Genomic DNA, 22,255 nt, shown 5'->3' on the forward strand with positions numbered 1-22,255 from the left:
CAAGCCCTGGGGGAGCTAAGACCCGCCTGTCCACCCGTGCCACGCTCGCTCCTGATAGGCTGCCAGAGCTGTCCGTTTTGACAGGGTGCTGCGCGCAGGCGCGGAGAGGTACCGGGACTGGATAGAGTGTCGGGGTCGCGGAGCTACCCGTTCGTTTAGAGATGGTGAGTGTCTGCTTGGAGCTCGTGGCTAGCGGCCGGAAGATGGCCGAGCACGGCCGCCCACCACCCTACGCCTAGCCTTCCATCCTCCGGAGGCGTCTCAGAGTGTGGGCCTGGGAATCCGCGGGGCTGGGCGTGGTTGGGCCGGAGCCGACTGGAGGGCGGAACCCGGGCGGCGCAGGCCTCTAGACCCGGACTGAGGGGACAGAGGGGACCGAGGCGGGGCCACCGGATCCCGCTGACCCTTGCCTGGAAGCAGGAGCTCGGGCCTCGGCGAGGGTCTGACGGAGATGCGGAGGCCGGCCCGCAGGCTTCTGCATCCTAGCGTCCCGGGCCTTGTTGCGCGATAACAATAATGGTAATGTTTCCTGGAAGCTTTATTTGTGTCAGTCCCTGCTAAGCGCTTTCCGTACCTTGGCTCTCCTCACCCCAGCTCTGTGAGGTAGGTGCAACCATTATCCCCATTTGACACACGTAGAGTCTGAAGCCGAGTCAAATTAAATGCCTTGCCTTAGGAAATGGCGGAGGTTGATCTGAACCCAGGAAGCTTGACTGACGCCTTTCTGTTCCTGTGGTTCTTTGGAGCGTCTGGAACTTGGTGCATGAATCAGAAATTGGGGGGATCCACCCTTGGGCATCCCAAAGCCTTGCAGACAGGAACTTTATGCCTTTGTAGGTTTTCCCGTGGGTCTTATCCTCCCTACTTGTAGAAAACTTGAAGAGACTTCTGAAATGTTAAAGCCAAAATCTTATTTAAAAATGTAAAGCCCACAATAAAAATGACAGAGGAAAAAGGGACAGTGCCATGACCTAGAGGCAAACATTTGTAAATTTATTTATTTTTTCAGCGTAACAGTATTCATTGATTTTGCACAACACCCAGTGCTCCCTGCAATACGTGCCCTCCCTATTACCCACCACCTGGTTCCCCCAACCTCCCACCCCCGTCCCTTCAAAACCCTCAGGTTGTTTTTCAGAGTCCATAGTCTCTTATGGTTCGTAGAGGCAAACATTTGAAATTAGAAGACATAGCCTAATCTTTCTGTCCTCAGTTTTCACTTTATATAGTTTAGTTCCTATTGAATGTACAGTTGTGGACTTTGCTTTTTTCATTTATTATTACACCACAAAGAATGTGTTAACATCACTAAAAACATGTAATAATTACTTCGAACATATGTAACTTCATCTTTCACATCACTTTTTAAAATGTAAAAAAAATTAACCTGCCCACAGTAAGAAAAAATAATCTGAAAGGATCTGACTGAAAAATAAATCTCCCACCCCTGATCCCCAGCCTCAGTCACCAGAGTTGAAAGTTAGTTTCTTATACCTCTACATGCAAATACAGTTATGTGTATGCTCCCTCATCTTCTGAAACAAATGGCAGCTTTCTGCAACCAGGACCATGCTACTGTGTTTTTACTTATAAAAGCAGAACATATTTAGATGCACATTTTAAACAATTCAAGTAGTTTCAAAGTAATGTAGAAAGTGCATGTGGTCCCCATGTCACTCCCCTATGGTAGATGACTGTTGGCAGCTGGGTGTGTTTCCTCCTAGATTTGATTAGTGCATAAGCACATTCACATATAAGCTGTTTATTATATGACACGTTTATGTTTCTAGGTATTAAGTTTACTTTAGGCTATACATAGGAAGATATATCTCTTTCTGGAGCTTACTCTATTCACTTAAAAATACCAAACATTTTTCCATGGCAATATATACAAATCTTCATTCTTTTTAAGGACTGTATAATATTCCATTGCAGTAAATACATTTAGGTGACTTACAGTTTTTCATTCTAGACAGTGCTGTAGTAACTATTGTCTTTTTTTTTTTTTTTTTTTTAGATTTATTTATTTGAGAGAGAGAATGCAAGTGAGGGGAAGGGGCAGAGGGAAAGAGAATTCTCAAGCAGACCCCACTCAGCATAGAGCTGGATTCTGGTCTCTATCCCAGGGCCCTGAGATTATGACATGATCCGAAATCAAGAGTCACTTTTACTGAGTCACCCAGGTACCCCTGCAGTAACTGTTGTCTGTGTGTGTGTGTGTTCATGCTAGTGTCTATGTAGGATATAGGGTGGATTCCTAGAAGTGTTACTTCTGGCATGCATATTTTATAGTTTGGTAGAAACTGCCAAATTGACCTTCAGAACGATGATATAAAAATCATCCATAACACTATCTAGTTTTACTTCACCACAAAGCTATTTCCTTTATTTTTTTTTAAGATTTTATTTATTTATTTGACAGAGAGATCAAAAGTAGGCAGAGAGGCAGGCAGACGGGGAGGGGGCAGCAGGCTCCCTGCTGAGCAGAGAACCCAATATGGGGCCCGATCCCAGGACCCTGAGATCATGACCTGAGCCGAAGGCAGGGGCCCAACCCACTGAGCCACCCAGGCGCCCCTACATGAAACTATTCTCATCTGATGATCGCTACATCATCTTTGTGATCTTTTATTTTTAATGACCACATAATAGTAAAATAGCTGTACCATAATTCGCGAAACCACTCCCCTGGTGTACATTTGGGTTGCTTCTAGTTCTTCATTAGTTGAGATAATGCTGTGATGAGTACTTCTGTATGTGTAGAATTTATTTTTCTTTTTTAAAAAAATTATTAGATTATTTCCTTAGGAAAAATCCTCAGAGAAAAAAACTTCTGAGGCCAAGGGACCAAAACTTACGGGTCTTGCAGTAGTGTTGTCCTGTCACTTTCCCAAAAGGTCAAATTGCCTTTGTACCAGCTTTGCCATAACTGCTAGATTTAAAATCACTTCATCATTGCTACAATTTTTTATTTTTTAGGAATGAAATGAAATGTCTCTTGTTTTTCAGGAAACAGTGAACATTTTTCTATATGTTTATAATTTCTCTTAGGTATATTTTCTACTAGTAACCTTTTCGCCCACTTAGCTTTTAGACTATTTTTCTTTTTTTTTTAAGATTTTATTTATTTATTTGAGAGAGAGAGAAGGTGAAAGAGAGCAAGAGATCACGAGTAGGAGGGAAGGGTAGAGGGAGAAGCAGACTCTCCACTGAACAGGGAGCCTGATGCAGACTCGATCCCAGGACCCTGGGATCATGACCTGAGCTGAAGGCAGATGCTTAACCGACTGAGCCACCCGGGCACCTCCAGACTTTATTTTTCTTAATCATTTTGTGTAATGTTTTAGAATTACTCTTTCGTTATATTAGATGCAAATTATTTTTTGTTGTTCTTTTGATTCATTTTTGTTTTATAAAGTATAATGCTTATGCTTAGGAGTCAATTTCTTTGTGAATCATTTCTTCTGATGATCATTCCTCTTATGCTGAACCAATAAATAATCCTGCTTATACTGCTACTTGTTTTTCCATCTGTCAACAGCATGTACCTGGGAACTAAAGAACCCAAAAAGCTTGTTTCTTGCCTGATGCAGACACCATGTTAGTGCTACCTACAACCCAGAATGCAGAAGATACCAGTTGGGCTCTCTCTAGGAGCAGGACAGGAAGTTGGAGATGTGAGCCAACCCTGGGGGACTGCATATCCACTCAGGCAGATCTGGAACCAGTTGGCTAGCTCAGCAGGAACGACAGACCTTGATCTAGAGCTGGCAATACTTGGATTGCTGCCTAGGACTGTCCTTTCCTATCTGTAAATGTCCCTGTTGCTACTTGTGGCTTTTTGGTAACATTAGTTTTTCTTCTTGGCTCTTTTAGGGCTGAACTTGAGGTTTGTTTAAAGCAGTTTCTCCTGAACCCAGATCAGTAGCTGGTGCTCTGCTCTCCTGGAGACCCGTCTCTAGACCTCATGATCCCCAACTCACCCAGGCCTAGCCCCATCCTACTGGTTGGGATCATGTTGGAAAAGACTATTCTCTAGTCTTACAGAAAACTATTTTTATTATATTTAACTATATACTTGACCAAAGTCTAATATTTCTAACATACAAAAGTTTTTGAAAATCAATAGATATGTTGAAAAATCTAAAGACTTAAAAATGAGAGATGTAAACAATAAGTTCATTTTAATTTCACTGATAAGTCTTAAAAATTAAAGAAAAGTTGTCTTTCTGTTATATGGTTTTTGCCTATCAAATTAACAAAGAATCAAAAAACATTGGCAGTACTAGCCCTCTCCATTCTTTAAACATGCCAGGCTTGTTTCCACTTCACTGCCTTTGCTTTCAGTCCTTTGCCTGGAGTGCTTTCTTTCTCATAATTTAGTTCTTCGCTTAAAGATTACAGCCTCAGGTGTTCCAGACCGCACTAGCTAAAGTATATTCCTCTGCCCCCAGCCTTGTCCCTGTACCCTTCAGGCATCATGGCTACTTGTTTTTTGAATGTCTTTTCACCATCAGCCATCCAAAAAAAAGAAAGAAAGAAAAAAATCTTGGGGCACCTGGGTGGCTCAGTCAGTTAAGCTCCTGCTTTCAGCTCAGGTCATGATTCCGGTGTTCTGGGATCAAACGCCACATCCGAGCAGGGAGCCTGCTACTCCCTCTTCTTCTACCCCTCTGCTTGTGCCCTCTCTCTCTCTCACTTGTGCTTGTTCTCTCTCAATTTAGTAAACAAACATCTTAAAAAAGAAAAATGAATGTCTCTTCACCAGAATGTTAGCTCCATACGGCAGGGACCTCATCAGTTGTGATCAGTGGCATATTCATCTCTTCTCTTGACTTGCTATGTGTCTTCAGGCAAAACTTCTCCTTTCTGAATCTCCATTTCCTCATTGTAAAATGGAGAGCTTACTAACCATGGAAGGTTAAGATGAGAGAGGTGTCTGAAAACATTCATCCCAATATCTGACTTACAGCAGATACTGAGCAGGTTAATGTATAATTGTATGTCCTCCCTTTCTTGTGTGTGTTTTCTTTAAGCAGCCAGGTCTTGGTCGAGGTTAAATATAGGATCACCTAAACCCTAGCTCTTTTTACCCTGGGTACTGTAAGGCCTTGTCTCCACCCCCATACTTGAAAAGGTTGATTTTTGTAAAACATGGTTGTAGAAATGCTTTTTATTTGTTCCTTAAATATTTACTGAGTCTATACTGTGCCAGGTAGTGGGGCTGTAAAGTTGGGGCTCTTGTTCCTGGGGTGCTTTGGGTCTAGAGGAACACAGATAGTTACATCCCAATGTGGTATGTGCTGTGAAGGCAGGGTGAAGGCAGGGGATGAAGGGTACCCAAGAGAGGGGAGAAGGTCTCCCACAGAAGACTCTTGAGCTGCATCCAAAGAGTCAGGAATTAGTTACATCAAGCAGTGAGTGCAGGAGTGAAGGTTGCTTCCTTCAGAGGGAGCAGTACTTGTCTGGCCCCGGGCTCAGGCAGGCTGTGCTTGCCCCTTGCAGTCTGTTCTCCACAGAGCAACCAGACCCATTGTTTTGGAACATCAGATCTTGTCACTTCTCACCTCAAAACCTGCTAGTGGCTCCCCATATCATCCCCATTAAAAACCAAAGTCATGGCTGTGGTCTACCAGACCCACTGAAATCTAATCTGACCCTGGCTACCTCTGTCATCTGGCCGCCTGCTGCTCACCGCACTTCAACCACACTGGCTCCTTTGAGTCCTGAAATATGCTAACCTCGGGGCTCTTGTACTCGCTCTTTATGCGGTCTGGAATGCTCTCCTTAGAAATCCACATTAGCTCCCTCATTTTCTTCATTCAGATCTCTACAGCTATCACCTTCTGACCTTGGTGAGGTCTTCTCTGACCACCTTATTTAAAATTACCTGCCTGGGTGGCTCAGTTGGTTAGGCATCTGCCTTCAGCTCAAGCTCAGGCCATGGTCTCAGGGTCCTGGGATTGAACCCAACCAACGTCCGGCTCCTGCTCAGGCTGGAGTCTGTTTCTCCCTCTGCCCCTCCCCCAACTTGTGCGCACATTTTCTCTCTCAAATAAAATATTTTTAAAAGAATTGCCATCAGCCCCTTCATTCCAGATACCACTTCCCTACTGTATCCGACTTTATATTTTACTTGTTTAATGTCTGCCCCTTCCCCTAGGTCAGCTTCATGAGGGCAAGGGTTTTTGTTTGTTTGTTTGTTTGGGTTTTTTTAGATTTTGTTCTTACAGCATCCTCAGGCCTAAAACAATGTCTGGCACATAGAAGGTATCCATATACCTGACATAGGGCTGAAATGAATAGGAGTTAAGAAGTATTCATCTCTTTAATTTTGGCTCCACTTTCCAGCCTCCAGAGAATATTTCAGACCTCTATTCTGACACCTTTGGTTTTAGCTTTCTTTTACTTCCCTAAGTTGATTGAACATTGAGCTGTCAATGTCGAGCATGTCAGAGCCCTACGGTGTCCCCATATTAGAGATCTCTTTCTTGGATACACAGAGAAGGGTTAAAAAATGTTTGGGTTTGATGGATTTTTTTTTTTTCAGTTTATTCATTTATTTTAGAGAGAGAGAGAGCACGAGTTAGGGGAGGGAGAAAGGAAGAGGGAGAAAATCTCAAGCAGACTCTGCATTAACTTACGGAGCCTGGAAAAAAAAAAAAAATTACAGAGCCTGATGCAGGGCTCAATCCCATAACCCTGAGATCATGACCTAAGCCAAAACCAAGAGGCAGACGTTTAACCAACTGAGCTACCCAGGCACCCCCAAAAAATGTTTTTAAATAGAAACAATATAATGGAGTAAAAAGAGGCTGCTTTGGAAAAGAAAAAAAAAAGAGAAGAAAATCTTATCTACAATTCCCTGCTCTCAATGTGGCTTTTATTTTTTTCAGAGTCCTAGCTTGCTTGTTTTCACGTGGGTGCCCTCATCAAGCACTTTATTTTTGCATTTAGCTGTTTTCACTTAATGTTATATCATGAACTTTTTGTGGTGATATATTCTGATTACCATTGTTAATATGTATGTTATATTCCTATGAACAGACATTCTATAATTGAATTGGCTTTTCTCCTAATTATTGGGCACTTTTGGCTCTTTCTGTATTTTGCAACTGCAGTTGTCACAGCAGCAAACATCTTGCTGTATTCTTCTTTTAAGTTATGTCCTTAGGATGAGTTTCAGGAAACTTACCAGGTCAGATCGAGTACTGTGTAATACTGACCACTATTGTACTTTACCCCTCCTCTCCAGAGTAGCACTTAATAGCAGCTCAGTGAAAGTCTTGAATGAATTATGACCTCATACATTCATGACCCACTGTATTATACTCATGTCCACAGAGCTAGCCCTGTCCTTTTACTCAAACTCCAGATTTATGACATGTTAGGCTATTTGCCATCTCATAGGAGGAACTTGTTTGCTCTTCTCTCCAGCATTTGAGTATTCTTATATCATTGGGGAGTGGGTGGTAGTGACTGGATTATTTTTTTCCTGCTAGAAAAACAATAATTCATTGTGCTCTCTCCATCACTATTTAGAAACTCCTCCCCTCCAGGCCAACTCATTAGCCCTTGAGGGTGGGGAACCACTTCCTTTAGGTTGGTTGATGGCATCTGTTTTCAACATAGTCTGACTCACCCTTTGAGTAGCTTCTGCCACGGGGCGCCTGGGTGGCTCAGTTGGTTGAGTAGCTTCTGCCAGATTCTGGACTGGTCTGGAAGGGGCCTCCTAAGAACAAGCACACTGTAAGGCCAGTTTCCATCCGCAGAGTTAGGCCTCGTTCAGTTAAGCAGCTTTTTATTGAGCACCTGTTATGCAGAGCATTGTAGAAACTCTTTAAGTAAACCAGTACCTAATGCATTCCTAGAGAGGTACAGTCAAGAGTTTGGGGAGTCAGAACTGGGCAAAGACTCCAGAGTTGGGGATCAGTAAAAGCTTCATGGAAGAGGTAATGCCTTAGATGACCTAGAAGAATTTATTGGGTTTCCTTGTTAGGGTAAAAAAGATTTGGAGATAAGAAGGTATAGGTGTGAAGATGGAGAGTTGAAGGAAGGGTAAAAAGATGGCAGTGATAATAACATAGAAGGCCTGGCATGATAGGATGAAGACTCGAATGCCATGTGCTAGTTTCTGGAGAATCAGGATTAATGAGCGCCTTCCCCAGGCACATGTTCTGTGGCTATGTGCCATGTATCACACTGTCTCAGATGCTAGCTTACTAAGTCACCCTGTTTATCCTCATGGAGTCATTTTCTTCCTTTGGAATATTTTCATTTGTGCCGTTTGGGCCACAAATGACAACTTAGTCTCCTTCCTAGTAGACACCACTGTTTGGGTTTTTTCAAATCATTAGAGTCTGGTTCCCCCAGTTTCCCAAATATGAGAGTCATGGATGTGTCTATACTCCCAAGAATGGTATTTATATTCTGCTCCCAAATAGCTAAGCCGGGAGGGGTAATAGAACCTAGTGGGCAAAGAACCAGGAGTAGCCACACCCCATGCTGGGGTTTGTGGCAGATGGTTTAAGCCCTGGGGAGGGCCTAGGGACCACTCCAAACAGGCCTGGGGAGCTTTGAGGAGGTGCCATGTGCCTGGGTGTTACTTGTTTGTTATTGGAAGGCAAATACGTGATTAATCTGCCAGGAGTGAGGGAGTCAGTCCACTCTTCCTGGCCCCTCCTAACCTGGGTCTTGTTCTCTCTGGCAGGCAGAGGTGGAGGAGACACTGAAGCGACTTCAGAGCCAGAAGGGGGTACAGGGCATCATCGTGGTGAACACAGAAGGTACGCCCTCCCTTTGGCCGTGACCTGCTCATAGGCAGACCCCAAGAAAACAGCCCAACTTAGCATGACACTTATTATTTACTAAGCCCCTTCATGTACAGAATCTAATTTCTATCCTCTTTTAAGCACTTCCAGTGTCCTAGCACTATTAATTGGAATTCCAAAGTTTAAAAAAGGAAAAATTCACTCTATTCCACTGCCCTGACAGATCATACTTTTGACTATGCCATGGTTTTCTAGCCCTTGCCCAGGTATATCTTTTCTCAGTCATAAGTATTGTAGTTGTTACTCTTTTGCATATGTTCACTCATGAGTTTGTTTTTTGGCTTTTTTTGGTCATGATTACATAAGCAAAATTTTTAATTGCCAGTACAATGTTTATCAGCCATCCACCATTTATATGGTTTCTAATTTTTTTTTTTAAGATTTTATTTATTTGACAGAGAAAGAGAGATCACAAGTAGGCAGAGAGTCAGGAGGAAGCAGGCTCCCTGCTGAGCAGAGAGCCCGATGCGGGGCTCGATCTCAGGACCCTGAGATCATGACCTGAGCCAAAGGCAGCAGCTTAATCCACTGAGCCACCCAGGTGCCCCTCTAATTTTTTTTATTTTTAAGCAAACTCTACCCCCAGCGTAGGGCTCAAACCCACAACCCCAACATCAAGAGTTGCACAATCCACCCACTGAGCCAGCCAGGTGCCCCTGTTTCTACTTATTTGCTAGATAATACTCTGGTCTACTTCTTAATGCTAATAGCTTTTTCCTCCTTTGGGGGGAGGGGCAGAGTGCAGAGGGAGAAAGAGAATTCTAAGCAAGTTCCATGCCCAGCACTGAGCCCAGTGGAGGGCTCCATCTCACAAACCTGAGATCATGACCTCAGCTAAAATCAAGAGTTGGATGCTTAACTGACTGAGCTACCCAGGCACCTCTCCCTCCTTTTCTATAGCATTATTTCAACAACTAGAAGAGTACTAATATTCCCAAACTGCAGTAGACATGGTGAAGAAAAGGACTAACATTTATCAAGCACTTGTTCTGTGCCAGGCTGCAGGCCATTGCTTTACAAACATATTGTTTCATTTATTCTGTAAAGCAGCCCTTTTGTCTCCATTTTGCAGGAGAGAGAACAGAGTCTAGAAATTTAATTGATTTTCCTGCCATTATAGAACCAAGATTGCAGGGGCTCCTGGGTTGCTCAGTGGGTTAACCTTCTGCCTTTGGCTCGGGTCATGGGCTCGAGCCCCACATCTGGCTCTCTGCTCAGCAGGGAGCCTGCTTCCCCCTCTCTCTTTGCCTGCCTCTCTGCCTACTTGTGATCTCTCTCTGTGTCACATAAATAAATAAAATCTTAAAAAAAAAAAAAAAAAGAACCAACATTTCATGTCAAGTCTGTCTGAATGCACTTGTGCTCTCTCCCACACTGTACTGTGAAGAAACAGAGAGTAGCTGCTGGTCTGTAGCCCAGGCCATGCTTAGGGTCACCCAGCTGGCCTCCCCCATCCTCTAGTGCAGTGCATTTAGTGAACTCTGATTTAAGAACTGTGTGTGTATGTGATGTCATTCTAGCCCTTGTTTTTAGAAAGGCAGAATTCTCAATAATGCCTACTTATAGAGCAGAATGAAAGTCATCAAGGGTGAAAAAGTCAGAGTGACATGTCCTTAGTTAGAATGTTATTTTCCAAGTTGTCAGACCCTGGCCAGCCCAAATCTAGGCAGCAGGTTTGGGGTCCTCAGGACACTGTGGAGGCAGGAGCAAGTTCCAGCTCGGGTCTGCCACTGCTCAGCTGGAGGGCCTGGGACTTCCTCTTCCCTTCTTCAGACCTCAGCTGCCGTAAGTGGAGTGATTGATCTGGATAATCTCTTTTAGCAGCTGCTTACTCCAGGATCTGAAAGACTATTTGTATATCTCCTAGAGAGACTATCTTCTCAGACTGGACATTTTTTCACCCCAAATGGGGAAGGATTAGGCCTCCATCAGTATTTGCAAGTCACAGCCTTCAGTTTTGCTTTAAAACTGCCCCCAAACTTGAGCTTTTTCATTAGAAGAATATAGCACCAACTGCTTACCTTTTGGATACTGATGGGCACTTCTTTTTCATACACTAATGTGGCAGTATTGCCCAGTGGATAAGAATATAGAATGTGGGGGCGCCTGGGTGGCTCAGTGGGTTAAGCCGCTGCCTTCGACTCAGGTCATGATCTCAGGGTCCTGGGATCGAGTCCCGCATCGGGCTCTCTGCTCAGCAGGGGCCTACTTCCCTCTCTCTCTCTGCCTGCCTCTCTATCTGCTTGTGATCTCTCTCTCTGTCAAATAAATAAATAAATAATCTTAAAAAAAAAAAAAAAAAAGAATACAGAATGTGGAACCAGACTGCCTAGGTTTGAATCCTGGCTCTACTTAATTTTTATCAGCTGTGTGATCTTAGGCTAGTCACTTAACCTCTCTGTTCCAGTTTCCTTTTAAGGGAAGCTTTTAGAACAGTACCTGATGTAACTGCCATTAGATGCTAAAATTATTGCAAGTATTTATTTTTAATTTGTATCCCACTACAGAGCTCCCACTTTACACCATAACCCTGCAAGGCAGGAGTATTGCCCATTTTTTAGTATATGTGCTGCTGAAGTGAGCACTGCCCATTTTTCTTTTTTTTTTTCTTTTCTTTTTTTTTTTTTTAAAGATTTATTTATTTGACAGAGAGAAATCACAAGAGAGGCAGGCAGAGAGAGAGGAAGGGAAGCAGGCTCTCCGCTGAGCAGAGAGCCCGATGTGGGACTCGATCCCAGGACCCCGAGATCATGACCCGAGCTGAAGGCAGCGGCCTAACCCACTGAGCCACCCAGGCGCCCCGCACTGCCCATTTTTCAATGAGAAACCCAGGGCTGAGAGAAACTAGGTGACATGTTCAAGGTCACCCAGTTCTGGCTGTTGGTCGTCAGAAATCACTGCTCTATAGAGCCTTTAAGCTCTCTGGAAGCTTCCATGAAGGATGATTAGTTAGGGATTCCTATTACCCCCTCTAGGGCTTTCCTACCCGAATGAGCTCAGCTGCCTTTTCCTGCAGGATGCATTTCCTAATCACTCCAGCCCAGAGTGACTGCTTTTGCTCCTGAACTAATGACATACCCTTATCCCAGTCACTTACCAACCACCTGCCACTGCCTTTTGACATCTTTGCCTTGGCCAAATTTAAATGATATTTCATAGTAAAAATGTGAATTTTAAGTGGAATTACTAATAACTTAAGGAATATTCCATTCCATTTGTACCTCTTCAGACCCCCTTCCATCTTGTGCTGATACCCACAGCAACCATAGGGCAACATAAAAGACTCAACTAGTAAGCTTCGAGGGTAGAGATTTGTCTCTTGTGTTCACTGCTGTATCCCTAGCACCTAGAACAATGTTGACACGTAGTAGGTGCTTAACAAATAGAGTAGTCTCCCCTTATCCATGGGGGATACATTCCAAAACCCCCAGTGAATGCCTGAAAACAGGATAGTACTCAACCCTATGTGTACTATGGTTTTTCCTATATGTACATACTTATGATAAAGTTAAATTTATAAATAAAGCACAAGAAGAGATTAAGAAGAAAACTAATAATAAAACAATTATGACAATCTACTCTAATAAAAAGGTGAATGTGGTCTCTCAAAATACCTTATTATATGGTATTCACCCTTCTTGTAATGACGTGCAATCATAAAATTTCCTATGTGATGAAATGAAGTCAGGTGAATGACCTAGGCATTGTGAGGCAACAGTAGGCTACTATTGACCTGATCAGGAGAATCATCTGCTTCCACCAGAGTCGATGCAGGTAACTGAAACCATGGGAAGTGAAACCACAGATAATGCAGGGGATTACTGCCTCTGTTAAATATTGTTAATGTTTTTTACTATTGATTGATGAATCTGGGTTTGGTGGGAGGACCTGGCTGTACAACCTTGGTCTTGATGGATCTAAGACCCAAATTAGAAATCATGCTCCCTAGTAACCAGCTACTTCTGCAGGCTGCACAGTCCGCATTTGTGAAGGCCCAAGCTTGGAGGTGACCTAATTGTTCGGCTCTCTTTGTGGTGTCCCCAGCTCTGACATCCTGTGAATCTGGACTTGATCTCTTGTCCTTATTTGAAATTCTCTCCAGTTTTCGTCCCAGTCCCACCACCTCACTACCTCCCTGTTTTCTTTTGCTTTTTAAAGTGAGCCAACAAGTGTTTAGCTTCTTGTCTCCTTTGTACACCTGTCACTTAGTGGAAATGTGATCAGACTCATGAGTATTTGTACTGCTGAAGGAGCCCTTGAGAGCACTTATTTATCATCTGCAATAAATGCTTAGCGAAGTCTCTTTAAGGACAATGGTGAGCAAATCAGACCTGGTCCTGGTCACTTCCAAAATGGTGTGATATCAAACTCCAGAGGAAACAGCTCTGAAGGAAAATTGTGTGGGTGGTAGAATGGGGGCATTGACCACATCTGGAGGTGGGTACATCCACCAGAAAATGGACACCTGAAGGACCAGTGGGAATTATGAGAGAATGGGGAAGGAAGGAAAGTTCCAGGCAGAGGGACCTGAGAGAAGATGGCCTTGTGGTATATAAGAAGAGAAGGTTAAGAATTTTGATCATCCAGACTTTGCCAGGCCTTGACATTGGCCCCTCAAGTTACCTGGGGGGTGGAATTTATTTTGTACTGATGTTGGTAACAAGCCAACATTACGTTTGTACTCTTGCTAAACATTCTTAAATGGATTAGCTATATTTAATCCTCACAGCACAAGCATTATTTTACAGATGAAGAAACAGAGGCTTGAGAGGTTAATTCACTTGTGTAAGGCCACATAGCCACCCCAAGGGGGTAAAGCTAGGGTGTAAGTCCAGGTCACCAGATTTTAGAGTTCCTACTCAGTCATCACCGCGGCTGCTCATACTGTCATCCTTAGGAAGATTCTGCTCTGGAGTGAAGCCTCATGGGGCCCTGGTGGGCACATTGTTGCCATCCAGGACCCAGTAGCAGCCCTAGTGACCTAGTTTTCTTGTCGCCTAAAGGCAAATGATCACTACAGTCTGTCTTCATGACTTCACTTGGCTCAGAACAGCCTCTGACTCAGCTGCTTCTCTTGCTATTATGTCCTCTCTCTCATGTTCCTGTGCCCTAAGAAGACAAGATTGGGCCCATTTCTTGCCACCTGTGAGTAGGCCTGAGGGTAATTGCCTTTGGCCAATCCTTTAGCTGGGCACTTGTGGGCCAGACCAGCAGGGTCATGGGCCCCCATGTCTGGCCACTTATGTGTGAGGAGTCATTTGTGCCACATTCATCACAAATGCCTGTCAGCTTTGGGCACTTAAGGCTTCCTCCATGGAACCTTCTGCTGATATGTCACGGTGATTCATAGGCACCTGATGATTAAGTTTTGTCCTGAGTTGGCTCAAGCTGAGCCCCATTTTTCACCTCCATGATGATAGGCACTGACTAGTAAGGGAGGTCCTTTTAATAGTTCATTGAAAGGAAACAATCTTCAAAACAGAAAAGGCTTGGTACACAGTGGTGTTCACAGCATAGTAATTAAGTTTAAAAAAAATCCAGCTTATGTACCAACAATAAAGGAATGATTAATTCTGTGGAATGACCAGTTGTGAGCTATTTGAAAGCAATAGCAATGCTGTTTACAAGTCTATACGCGGACAGAGAAACACACTTTAATTTGAGGGACACGATCATGTGTGTAGACATGTGTTTATAGCTGGACCCTAAGCCTCCCTTGGTGGGAACTGCAGCAAAGCACCTAGTGATGGTAGTGTCTTGACACAGGCGACTTTTTTTCCTTCTTCCTACTTTTCAGTATTTACAAATTCACAAGAGCTGTCCTCTTTATTCAGGTTCTAAGTATTCTAAATGATAGTCTCTCCTTTTATTGCTGGAAGCCAGTCAAGACAGTGCAGCCCTGTGGAAGGAGCCCAGCAGTGGAGGCAACAGACCTGCATTTGAATCCTAGCCCCACTGCTTCTGTGCTGTGTGAAGGCTCAACGCTTCTGTTGCCTCACTGGCAAGTGAAGATGGTGATTCCACTGCCAGAGTAATTCCGGGGACGGGTGCTGCAATGCTTAAAGTGCTCAGCACTGTGCCTGCCAAGCCCTCAGTAAATAGTTGCATTGGTTATTAATTGCTAGTCCAGTACTCTTGACTTAAGGTTGTGGGGTTGGGAGCTGGCCAGAATGGGGCTCCAGCTTCCTACTCATTCCCTGCTCTCCCCTCAGGCATTCCCATCAAGAGCACCATGGACAATCCCACCACCACACAGTATGCCAACCTCATGCACAACTTCATCTTGAAGGCCCGGAGCACCGTGCGTGAAATTGACCCCCAGAATGACCTCACCTTCCTTCGAATTCGCTCCAAGAAAAATGAAATTATGGTTGCACCAGGTAAGAGGTCTTCTACAGTCCTGCTTGGGAGCAGATTGTCACAGCATATTGTGGGTAGCTTATCAGGACAACTTGGCACATTGGTGTCCCCATAGTTGCCATTGCGGGCCTGAAGAATCAAAGGTATAGAGTTGATTGCCTCACTGCCTAGCTAGTCTTTGGCTGGCATCCCCAACACATACTTACGCCCTGTGACTCTAGGCCAGACCCTGTACTAGAGTCTAGGCCACAGAGGGGAATCATGGTCTCATGGAACATAGAGGAAGGTGTGATTAGGTCTTCCCAGAAAAGGGGACATTTGAGCTGAATCTAGAAGGCACAGAAAAGAGTGTAACCAAATTGGAGGGATGGGAAAGCGATGTTTGAAAGAAAAGGAATTCAGTGATTTGAAACCAAAGCACAAGACAAAAATATCATATGGTCATTTTATCCTTGAAAAAATACTAAATTGCCCACTTCTAAAGTGTAGTCCTGTCTCTCTGGGCCCTGTATGGCCAGCTTTTCCTCCAGTGTTGGAACAAATTGCTGCTTTTGTTTCTTCTCATGCAGTGCTTGGCCTGTGTTTAAGAGCTGTGTAGGGGGTGTCTGGGTGGCTCAGTGGGTTAAGCCTCTCTGCCTTCAGCTCAGGTCATGATCTCAAGGTCCTGGGATCGAGCCCCGCATCGGGCTCTGTGCTCAGCAGGGAGCCTGCTTTCCCTCTCTCTCTCTGCCTGCCTCTCTGCCTACTTGTGATCTCTCTCTGTCAAATAAATAAATAAGATCTTGGGGGGAAAAAAATTAAAAAAATAAAAAAATAATTTATATTATTTCTCTTTTTATATTACTTCTGCTCCTCCCTCTCTCTTTTTTTGGCTGGGCCGCAAAGTTCAGTGTGCCTGTGATGACACAGGTCGGCTGCAGCACAGCTCGTCCAGCCCATCAGAATATGTGTGGGAAGGAATGAGGGGTGAGATGTTTGGTCCATTATCGAAGACGCATCAGACACCAAACTTAGCTATGTGGACTTGACCCTGTGACGGTTTTAAGCCAGGAGGCAATATGATTGTCTTTGGGGCCTGGATGAAGGAGGGTAATAGGGAGGCTGTGGATGCTGAGTGTCCTTGGACTTGTCAACACAGATGAAGAGGAAGCTGGCTGCAGAATTCTGGGGTAATTTGGTGGGTCACCCACCCCAGTAGCAGGGCAGTGTTGGTTCTCTGCTCAGGCTTGTTCTGACCTTCCTGGCTGCTTAGAAGGATACAAAGGGGAGAACCATTGACCCAGTCACAGGGGCTCACGGTTTCTGGATTTTGGTGCCAGAACTCTTGTGGGCAGGAGCCGCTGTCCAGAGCCTCTGAAGCATTAGGACTAGATTGTCTTAAGATTTCCACAGAGCTCAAGTCCCACAGGGATGGCCCCCAGCATAGAACAGGCCTAGTTGCTGCATGTTGAGGTGGGTCCTTACGGTACTATAATTAGCATCCCACACCATGGGAACAACTTGGAAGAGCCCTGCCCAGGAAGGAAGTCCAGTGTCCCTTTCTTCCCACCTAATCTTTCTGGTTGATCAAAGTGAGAAGCTGCTTCCCTGACCACAAATAGCAACAGGTAGTTTCAGACAGTTTGGTCCGCTGTGTGTGTGCCAGTTTTCACCCCATCCTGGCCCAGAATAGCCTGTGTGAAAAGACGTTTTAAGACAGACTTTTGATTTTCATTTGTTAACCTCACTAGTACAAGGCCAAGTTAATGCAGCATGATCAAGCTTTAACACTCTGCTTCCCACAAAGCACTTGAAGTGATGTTATTGAATTTAGAGCTTGCTATTTGGAAGAAAAGACACGAGTATTGCTAATTGTGTCTCTTTCTATTGATGGCTTGTTAATTATTTCTACTTTTATTTGTAAGTGATTTTAACTGACACAGATTGCTTAGCATGAAACTCTTAGTCTTATAAAATCTGTTTCTTCCTATCTGCAACAGCCTGTCATCATGGGAAGAAGCAAACTTTTGGTTTGAGTCAGCACACACAAAGCAGACAAGGCCAAGGTCCTGCCATTTCTCCCCTCTTCAGCAGAGGGCAGACCATAGGTGTGCAGAGCATCTAGGTCAGACCCAGCTAGCTGCCCAGCCCTGTGTTTTTGCTCTGGCTTGGGCAAGTCACTTACATCTCTGAGCCTCAGTGAGGTGGAAAACACTAGTGTCTGTCTCATAGAGTGATTTATTGAGGTACCATATGAGAAGCGATTGGCCCAGGCTGGGCGCATGGGAGCCTTGATAAATGTTTTTAGTTTAAGTGGTTAAGTTTGAAATGCTCTGCTTCTCCAATCTCTACTAAAATGAAATAAAAAGCAACCTTAACTTACTGGTTGTCCCAGAACCTGCAGTATCAGCATTACCTGGGAACTTGTTAAAAATGTAAATTCTTTTAACTGTACTGGAATTAAAATTAAAAACGTGTTTAGGGGATGCCTGGTTGGCTTAGTAAGAGGAGCATGTGACTCTTGATCTTGGGGCTGTGAGTTTGAGCCCCACACTGGCTGTATCGAGAAATATGTAAGTAAATAAATAAACAAAACTTGAAAAAAATAAATACAAATTTAAAAATAAAAACTTAATTTAAAAAAATCCAATTTCTTGGGCTGTACTCCAGACCTATGGAATCCAAAGAGCTAGGGGCGGGGCCCAGTAGCGTTTGTTTTGAGCCCAGACCTCCAGGAAACTCATGTGCCCTCTAGTTTGAGAATCACTGCCGTAGGCCATTCATTTAAATTCTCCAAATGAGTTTTCCTACCCAGAAAACAGGGATGATACTCCTACCTCCCTGTTCATATAGTAGCATGAGTATTAGAAAAGGGGCTGTGCTGCAGGCCATGGCTGCCGGGTGTGAGGGGCTTCACTTTCCCGGCAGCCACACAGCGGAAACCACCTTGGGAAGCTTGCGAGTTCATCTTCTGTTTTCCCAACAGTTGGAAGTAGCCTGAGCATTGGTGCTTTTTATGTTCCTCTCCCCTTTTATGGTTGGTAATTTTAATTTTAATTTTAATGATTTAATGATTTATTTTTTCATTTTTCTCTTTTGCAGATAAAGACTATTTCCTGATTGTGATTCAGAATCCAACTGAATAAGCCACTCTCTTGGCTTCCTGCGTCATTCCTTAATTTAATAGTCCCCAAGAATAATAATGTTAATCATGTCAACCGACTGGCAGGTGGAAATCACCTTAGGGCCTCCTTAGAGGATGCTCCAGTGACCAGTCATCAAAATCATCCCTCTGTGGGCCGGTCACCCTTGAATTCTTGGGAGGGCCTTCTTTCCTCACATCCAGATTTTGGAGCAAGAGCTTTGAGCAGCCCACACCCTGCTTCCTTCTGACCTTCCGTTCACTTTATCACCCTTGGAAAAGGCTGTTTTTGTTTAACTAAAAATAACTGAAATGCTTACCCTGCTGTGTGTCTTTAAATACTAGGTGGAAAAGGCCTCTCTGCCTCCCTCTCTTCCTGTGTAATCGCGTGGTCTAAAGGCCGAGCCCCACTGCTGCCTCCAGCCCCCAGGGCAGGTTGTATTTGCGGTTCAGAGAGGCCTGCTTCCTACTGCACCTGTGGCCACGCTTACTGAGCAGAGTCCGGTTTATAATTGGTTTCCTGGCTTCTGGGCCTCTAGTCCCTAGCCACCGCTCTTACCGTTTCCCACTCCCGCCAGTGTGTTTTTTTCCTCTGCTACTCTGCACCAGGGATAGGAAAGGAGTGATATTTGTTGAGTACCCAGAATACACCAGCGTGTTATATACCTTGACTCATATCATCCTCACAGTACCCTGAAGACAGTGTAAAAGCCGTCTTAAAGATGAGGAAACAGGTCTAGAGAATGACTTGCCCAAAGTTTCACAACTGTGGCAGTCTCTGACTCCAGAAGCTCTTTTTTTCTGCACCTTCTTCTTGGAATTCCCCGATGGTCCCCTTTATGAGTGAGCTCATAAACAGGTAAACATGTGCCTTCCTTCCCTTAGACTCGAGATAGGTGGTCCCAGAACATGCCTGCTACTCTGTGAGGCTGTAGGCCACCTGTCATCCCATAGCACTCTGGGATTTTTCTCCCAGAAACCATATGTATTTATTTTTTGTATTAGTTTTTCTTTTTGTCTTTTGTTTCTTGTTATAGAGGGAAAAGATTCAAAACTTCATTATCCTTCGTTCACCAGAAGTAACCTTTGTCTACAGTGAGTTCTTCCATCTAGCAAAAATACTTCTCAAAATTTTCCAGTGAAGTTTCCTTAATGGTTTCAGGGGAGTAAAAGATGCACCCTTGGGAGCGTGGGGTGTAGTTTATAAGGGCTGAGCAAAATCTTTTCAGAATCTCCCTTTTTAGTGGAATAGGGATTTTCCACTCCATAATATGTCCACGCTTGTTTTAATATAGCAGTAACCCTTTCAAATAATTTTCCCCACATTACCAAGGAAAACTGATTCTCTGGGAAAATATGTCCACGCTTGTTTTAATATAGCAGTAACCCTTTCAAATAATTTTCCCCACATTACCAAGGAAAACTGATTCTCTGGGAAATCCCTGCAGGTTTGCCTTGTCCCAGTGGGCTCAGCAAGCATAGCTGAGGAAGGAGGGATTGTAGGACCAGAGCCAAAGGCCCTAGGTCAGTAAAGATCCCAGAGATTCAGTTGTAAAAGAAAGTGAGATATGGCCACTGGCATCTTCTTTGTTCTCAGAGGCTTCTGGAAGCTGGGATCTAAGTCTGAGGTTCCTGTGTCCTTCTGGTTTGAGTTCCTCCAAGAAGGATAATGGGGAAAGAAGGTCTGGTCAGTATAAATTACCTGGTTGCAAAGTCAGGTTTCTAAAGGAGGAGAGGGGCTCTGTCCCTAGGGAAGGAGGTGATCTGGCTCCAGAGCAGGAGCTTGAAGACCTCACCCTCCTTTCTTCCCTTAGTCCTCCCACGCCCTCGTTTGCCTTAAAATTCCTAAAGCTTTCTTCCAGGTCCTAAGGAAGGTTTAGGCTTAGTCTGGCTTTGGGGAAAACAAGATGACTATTGAACATATATTCTGCCTCCGAGTCCCCTGGGCTCTGGGATTTCTTCACACATGGGAAGCCCACTTTGGATGCATTCCAGTTGGTAATACAATGTGTAAAACTCCCTGGAGGCATCTTAAGGTGTAAAAACTTAAAAAAAAAAAAAAAAAAGATGTAAAAACTCAGGTTTTTAAAAGTTTAAATGGTGGTAGTACACCTGCAAATACCCTAGGGTCTCTGTACTAAAAAGTAGCAAGTCTATGGCAATATAGTACCCACTGAAGTTAGAAGCTGACACCTGTCTGGACATGGAGGGAAGGGCATGGCTTCTGGGTTTCAGAAGCACATTTGCCAACATCATATAAGGTTGCCAGCATTGTGAATATTTACAGAGAAGTTAAAATAATTACATATCCTCCATTTAATTCTATAGTTAACATTCTGCTACATTTCTTTATCATGCTACTAACTGTTCCTTCATCCATCCTGTTTTTGACATATTTGGAAGGACAGTTGCAGACAGTACACTTCAACAGGCATGTTATGAGCTAGTTTACCTTTTTTGGAGGGTGGATGAAATTTATGGACAGTGAATGCACAAGTCTTAAGTGTGCCACTTACGTGACAAGTGCTTATACCAGCCAACTGAGTCCCCTTTCAAGATCACTCCAGAAAATTCTGCTGCTTCCCAGGCAGTATCCACCCCTCCACTCCCCAAAGGCAACCCCTGTTTAGATTCCCTCCAAAGTGCAGCTCCGTCATTCAAGCATCCACAGCAGCACTTGCAGTGTGTCTGGGAATTCTGTTCCTCTGTGTGCTCGTACTGCCTTTCTCCAAAAACAAGTTTTTTAAAAACTGCAGGACTTACAGGGGCGCCTGGGTGACTCAGTCAGTTAAGCATTCAACTCTTGATTTCACCTCAGGTCATGATCATCAGAGTCCTGGGACTGAGCCCTGGTCAGGCTCTGTGCTCAGCCGGATCTGCCAAAGATTTCTGCCCCTCGCCTTGCTCTAGCTCATGTGCCTGCACGTGTTCTCTCTCTCCAAAAAAATAAATCTTTAAAATACTGCGGGGGGTGGGGGGACTGGGTGGCTCAAGCTGTTAAGCGTCTGCCTTAAACTCAGGTCATGTCCCAGGGACCTGGGTTTGAGCCCTGCACCAGACTCCTTGCCCATGGGGGAGTCTGCTTCTCCCTCTCCCTCTGCCCGTCCTCCCCCTCATGTCACTCTCTCCACTCTCGAATAAGTAAAATCTTAAAAAAAAAAAAAAAAAAAAAACCCTCAGGAATTATAGGCTTTCTCCTATTATATGTGTTTGGCTCACACCAACTATAATTCTGTACATTTTTTCATTTGAGAATCCCATCTTTCCACACCAAATTCAGGTTCTGGTGAATTACCAGGAGGAAAAAGAGAAACAGATCCATAGACTTTTTGCAGCAGGTAGAAATCATGAATTTGCCAAACACCTCAAATCAGTAGAGCCACAATCCAATATCAATGAACTTAAGCTGAAAAATTCAGTTGCAAAGGAAAACACAGGATACAAAGTGCTAGTTCAACTGTTGTGTTAAATAAGCTTGATGTGATCAGAAGGCAACTTTGTTATAGTTTCCCACAGTCTCTCAATTTATTCTCTGAGGCTTGTTGTTCCCCTGCCCCTGGATAGAAGGTCTAACAAGTCCTAAGGCTTCTCCCATCACCTTTGGGTACCAAAGGCCCTCCCATTGGCAGGTGATGTGTCCAGTCCAGTGTAACAACAAAACCTTTAACTGGATTTGGAGACGGAGACTGCCCCTTACCCACCTTCAGCCCACTGCCAGACTTGCCGTGTGTGGTGGGGGGGCGCAGGGTAGGCAGCAAGTGCTTGGCCTGTTTCCTGGCTGTGCTGCCACCTCTTTGGCCCCATGTTGCTAAGAGGGGAGTGAGGTGGAGAGGAAAGTGCATGCTTTACCGATAGCTGTTGTGGGCTTGGTTCTGGCTCTCTAAGCCTGACATGTTTAAAACTGAAACTTGTCCTTCTGGTCCATCTTTCATGAATGTTTTCA

General features: G+C 44.2%; 1 protein-coding gene across 2 annotated transcripts; it reads left to right on the plus strand.

Annotated features, from left to right (window-relative positions):
- The first annotated feature begins 77 nt into the window (after positions 1-77).
- On the plus strand, positions 78-18,631 carry DYNLRB1 (dynein light chain roadblock-type 1). 2 transcript variants are annotated; one of them, XM_045981500.1, is made up of 4 exons: positions 78-164; positions 8,711-8,786; positions 15,044-15,211; positions 18,273-18,631. In XM_045981500.1, the coding sequence occupies exons 1-4, from the start codon at positions 162-164 to the stop codon at positions 18,314-18,316; spliced, it is 291 nt and encodes a 96-aa protein (XP_045837456.1). In that variant the 5' UTR covers positions 78-161; the 3' UTR covers positions 18,317-18,631. The 2 variants fall into 2 exon arrangements, with proteins under 2 accessions (XP_045837456.1, XP_045837457.1); XM_045981501.1 differs by lacking the exon at positions 78-164 and adding an exon at positions 280-519.
- The last annotated feature ends 3,624 nt before the right edge of the window (positions 18,632-22,255 follow it).

Source organism: Meles meles, chromosome 16 (genome assembly GCF_922984935.1).
Source record: "Meles meles chromosome 16, mMelMel3.1 paternal haplotype, whole genome shotgun sequence".
NCBI classification, from domain to species: Eukaryota; Metazoa; Chordata; class Mammalia; order Carnivora; family Mustelidae; genus Meles; species Meles meles.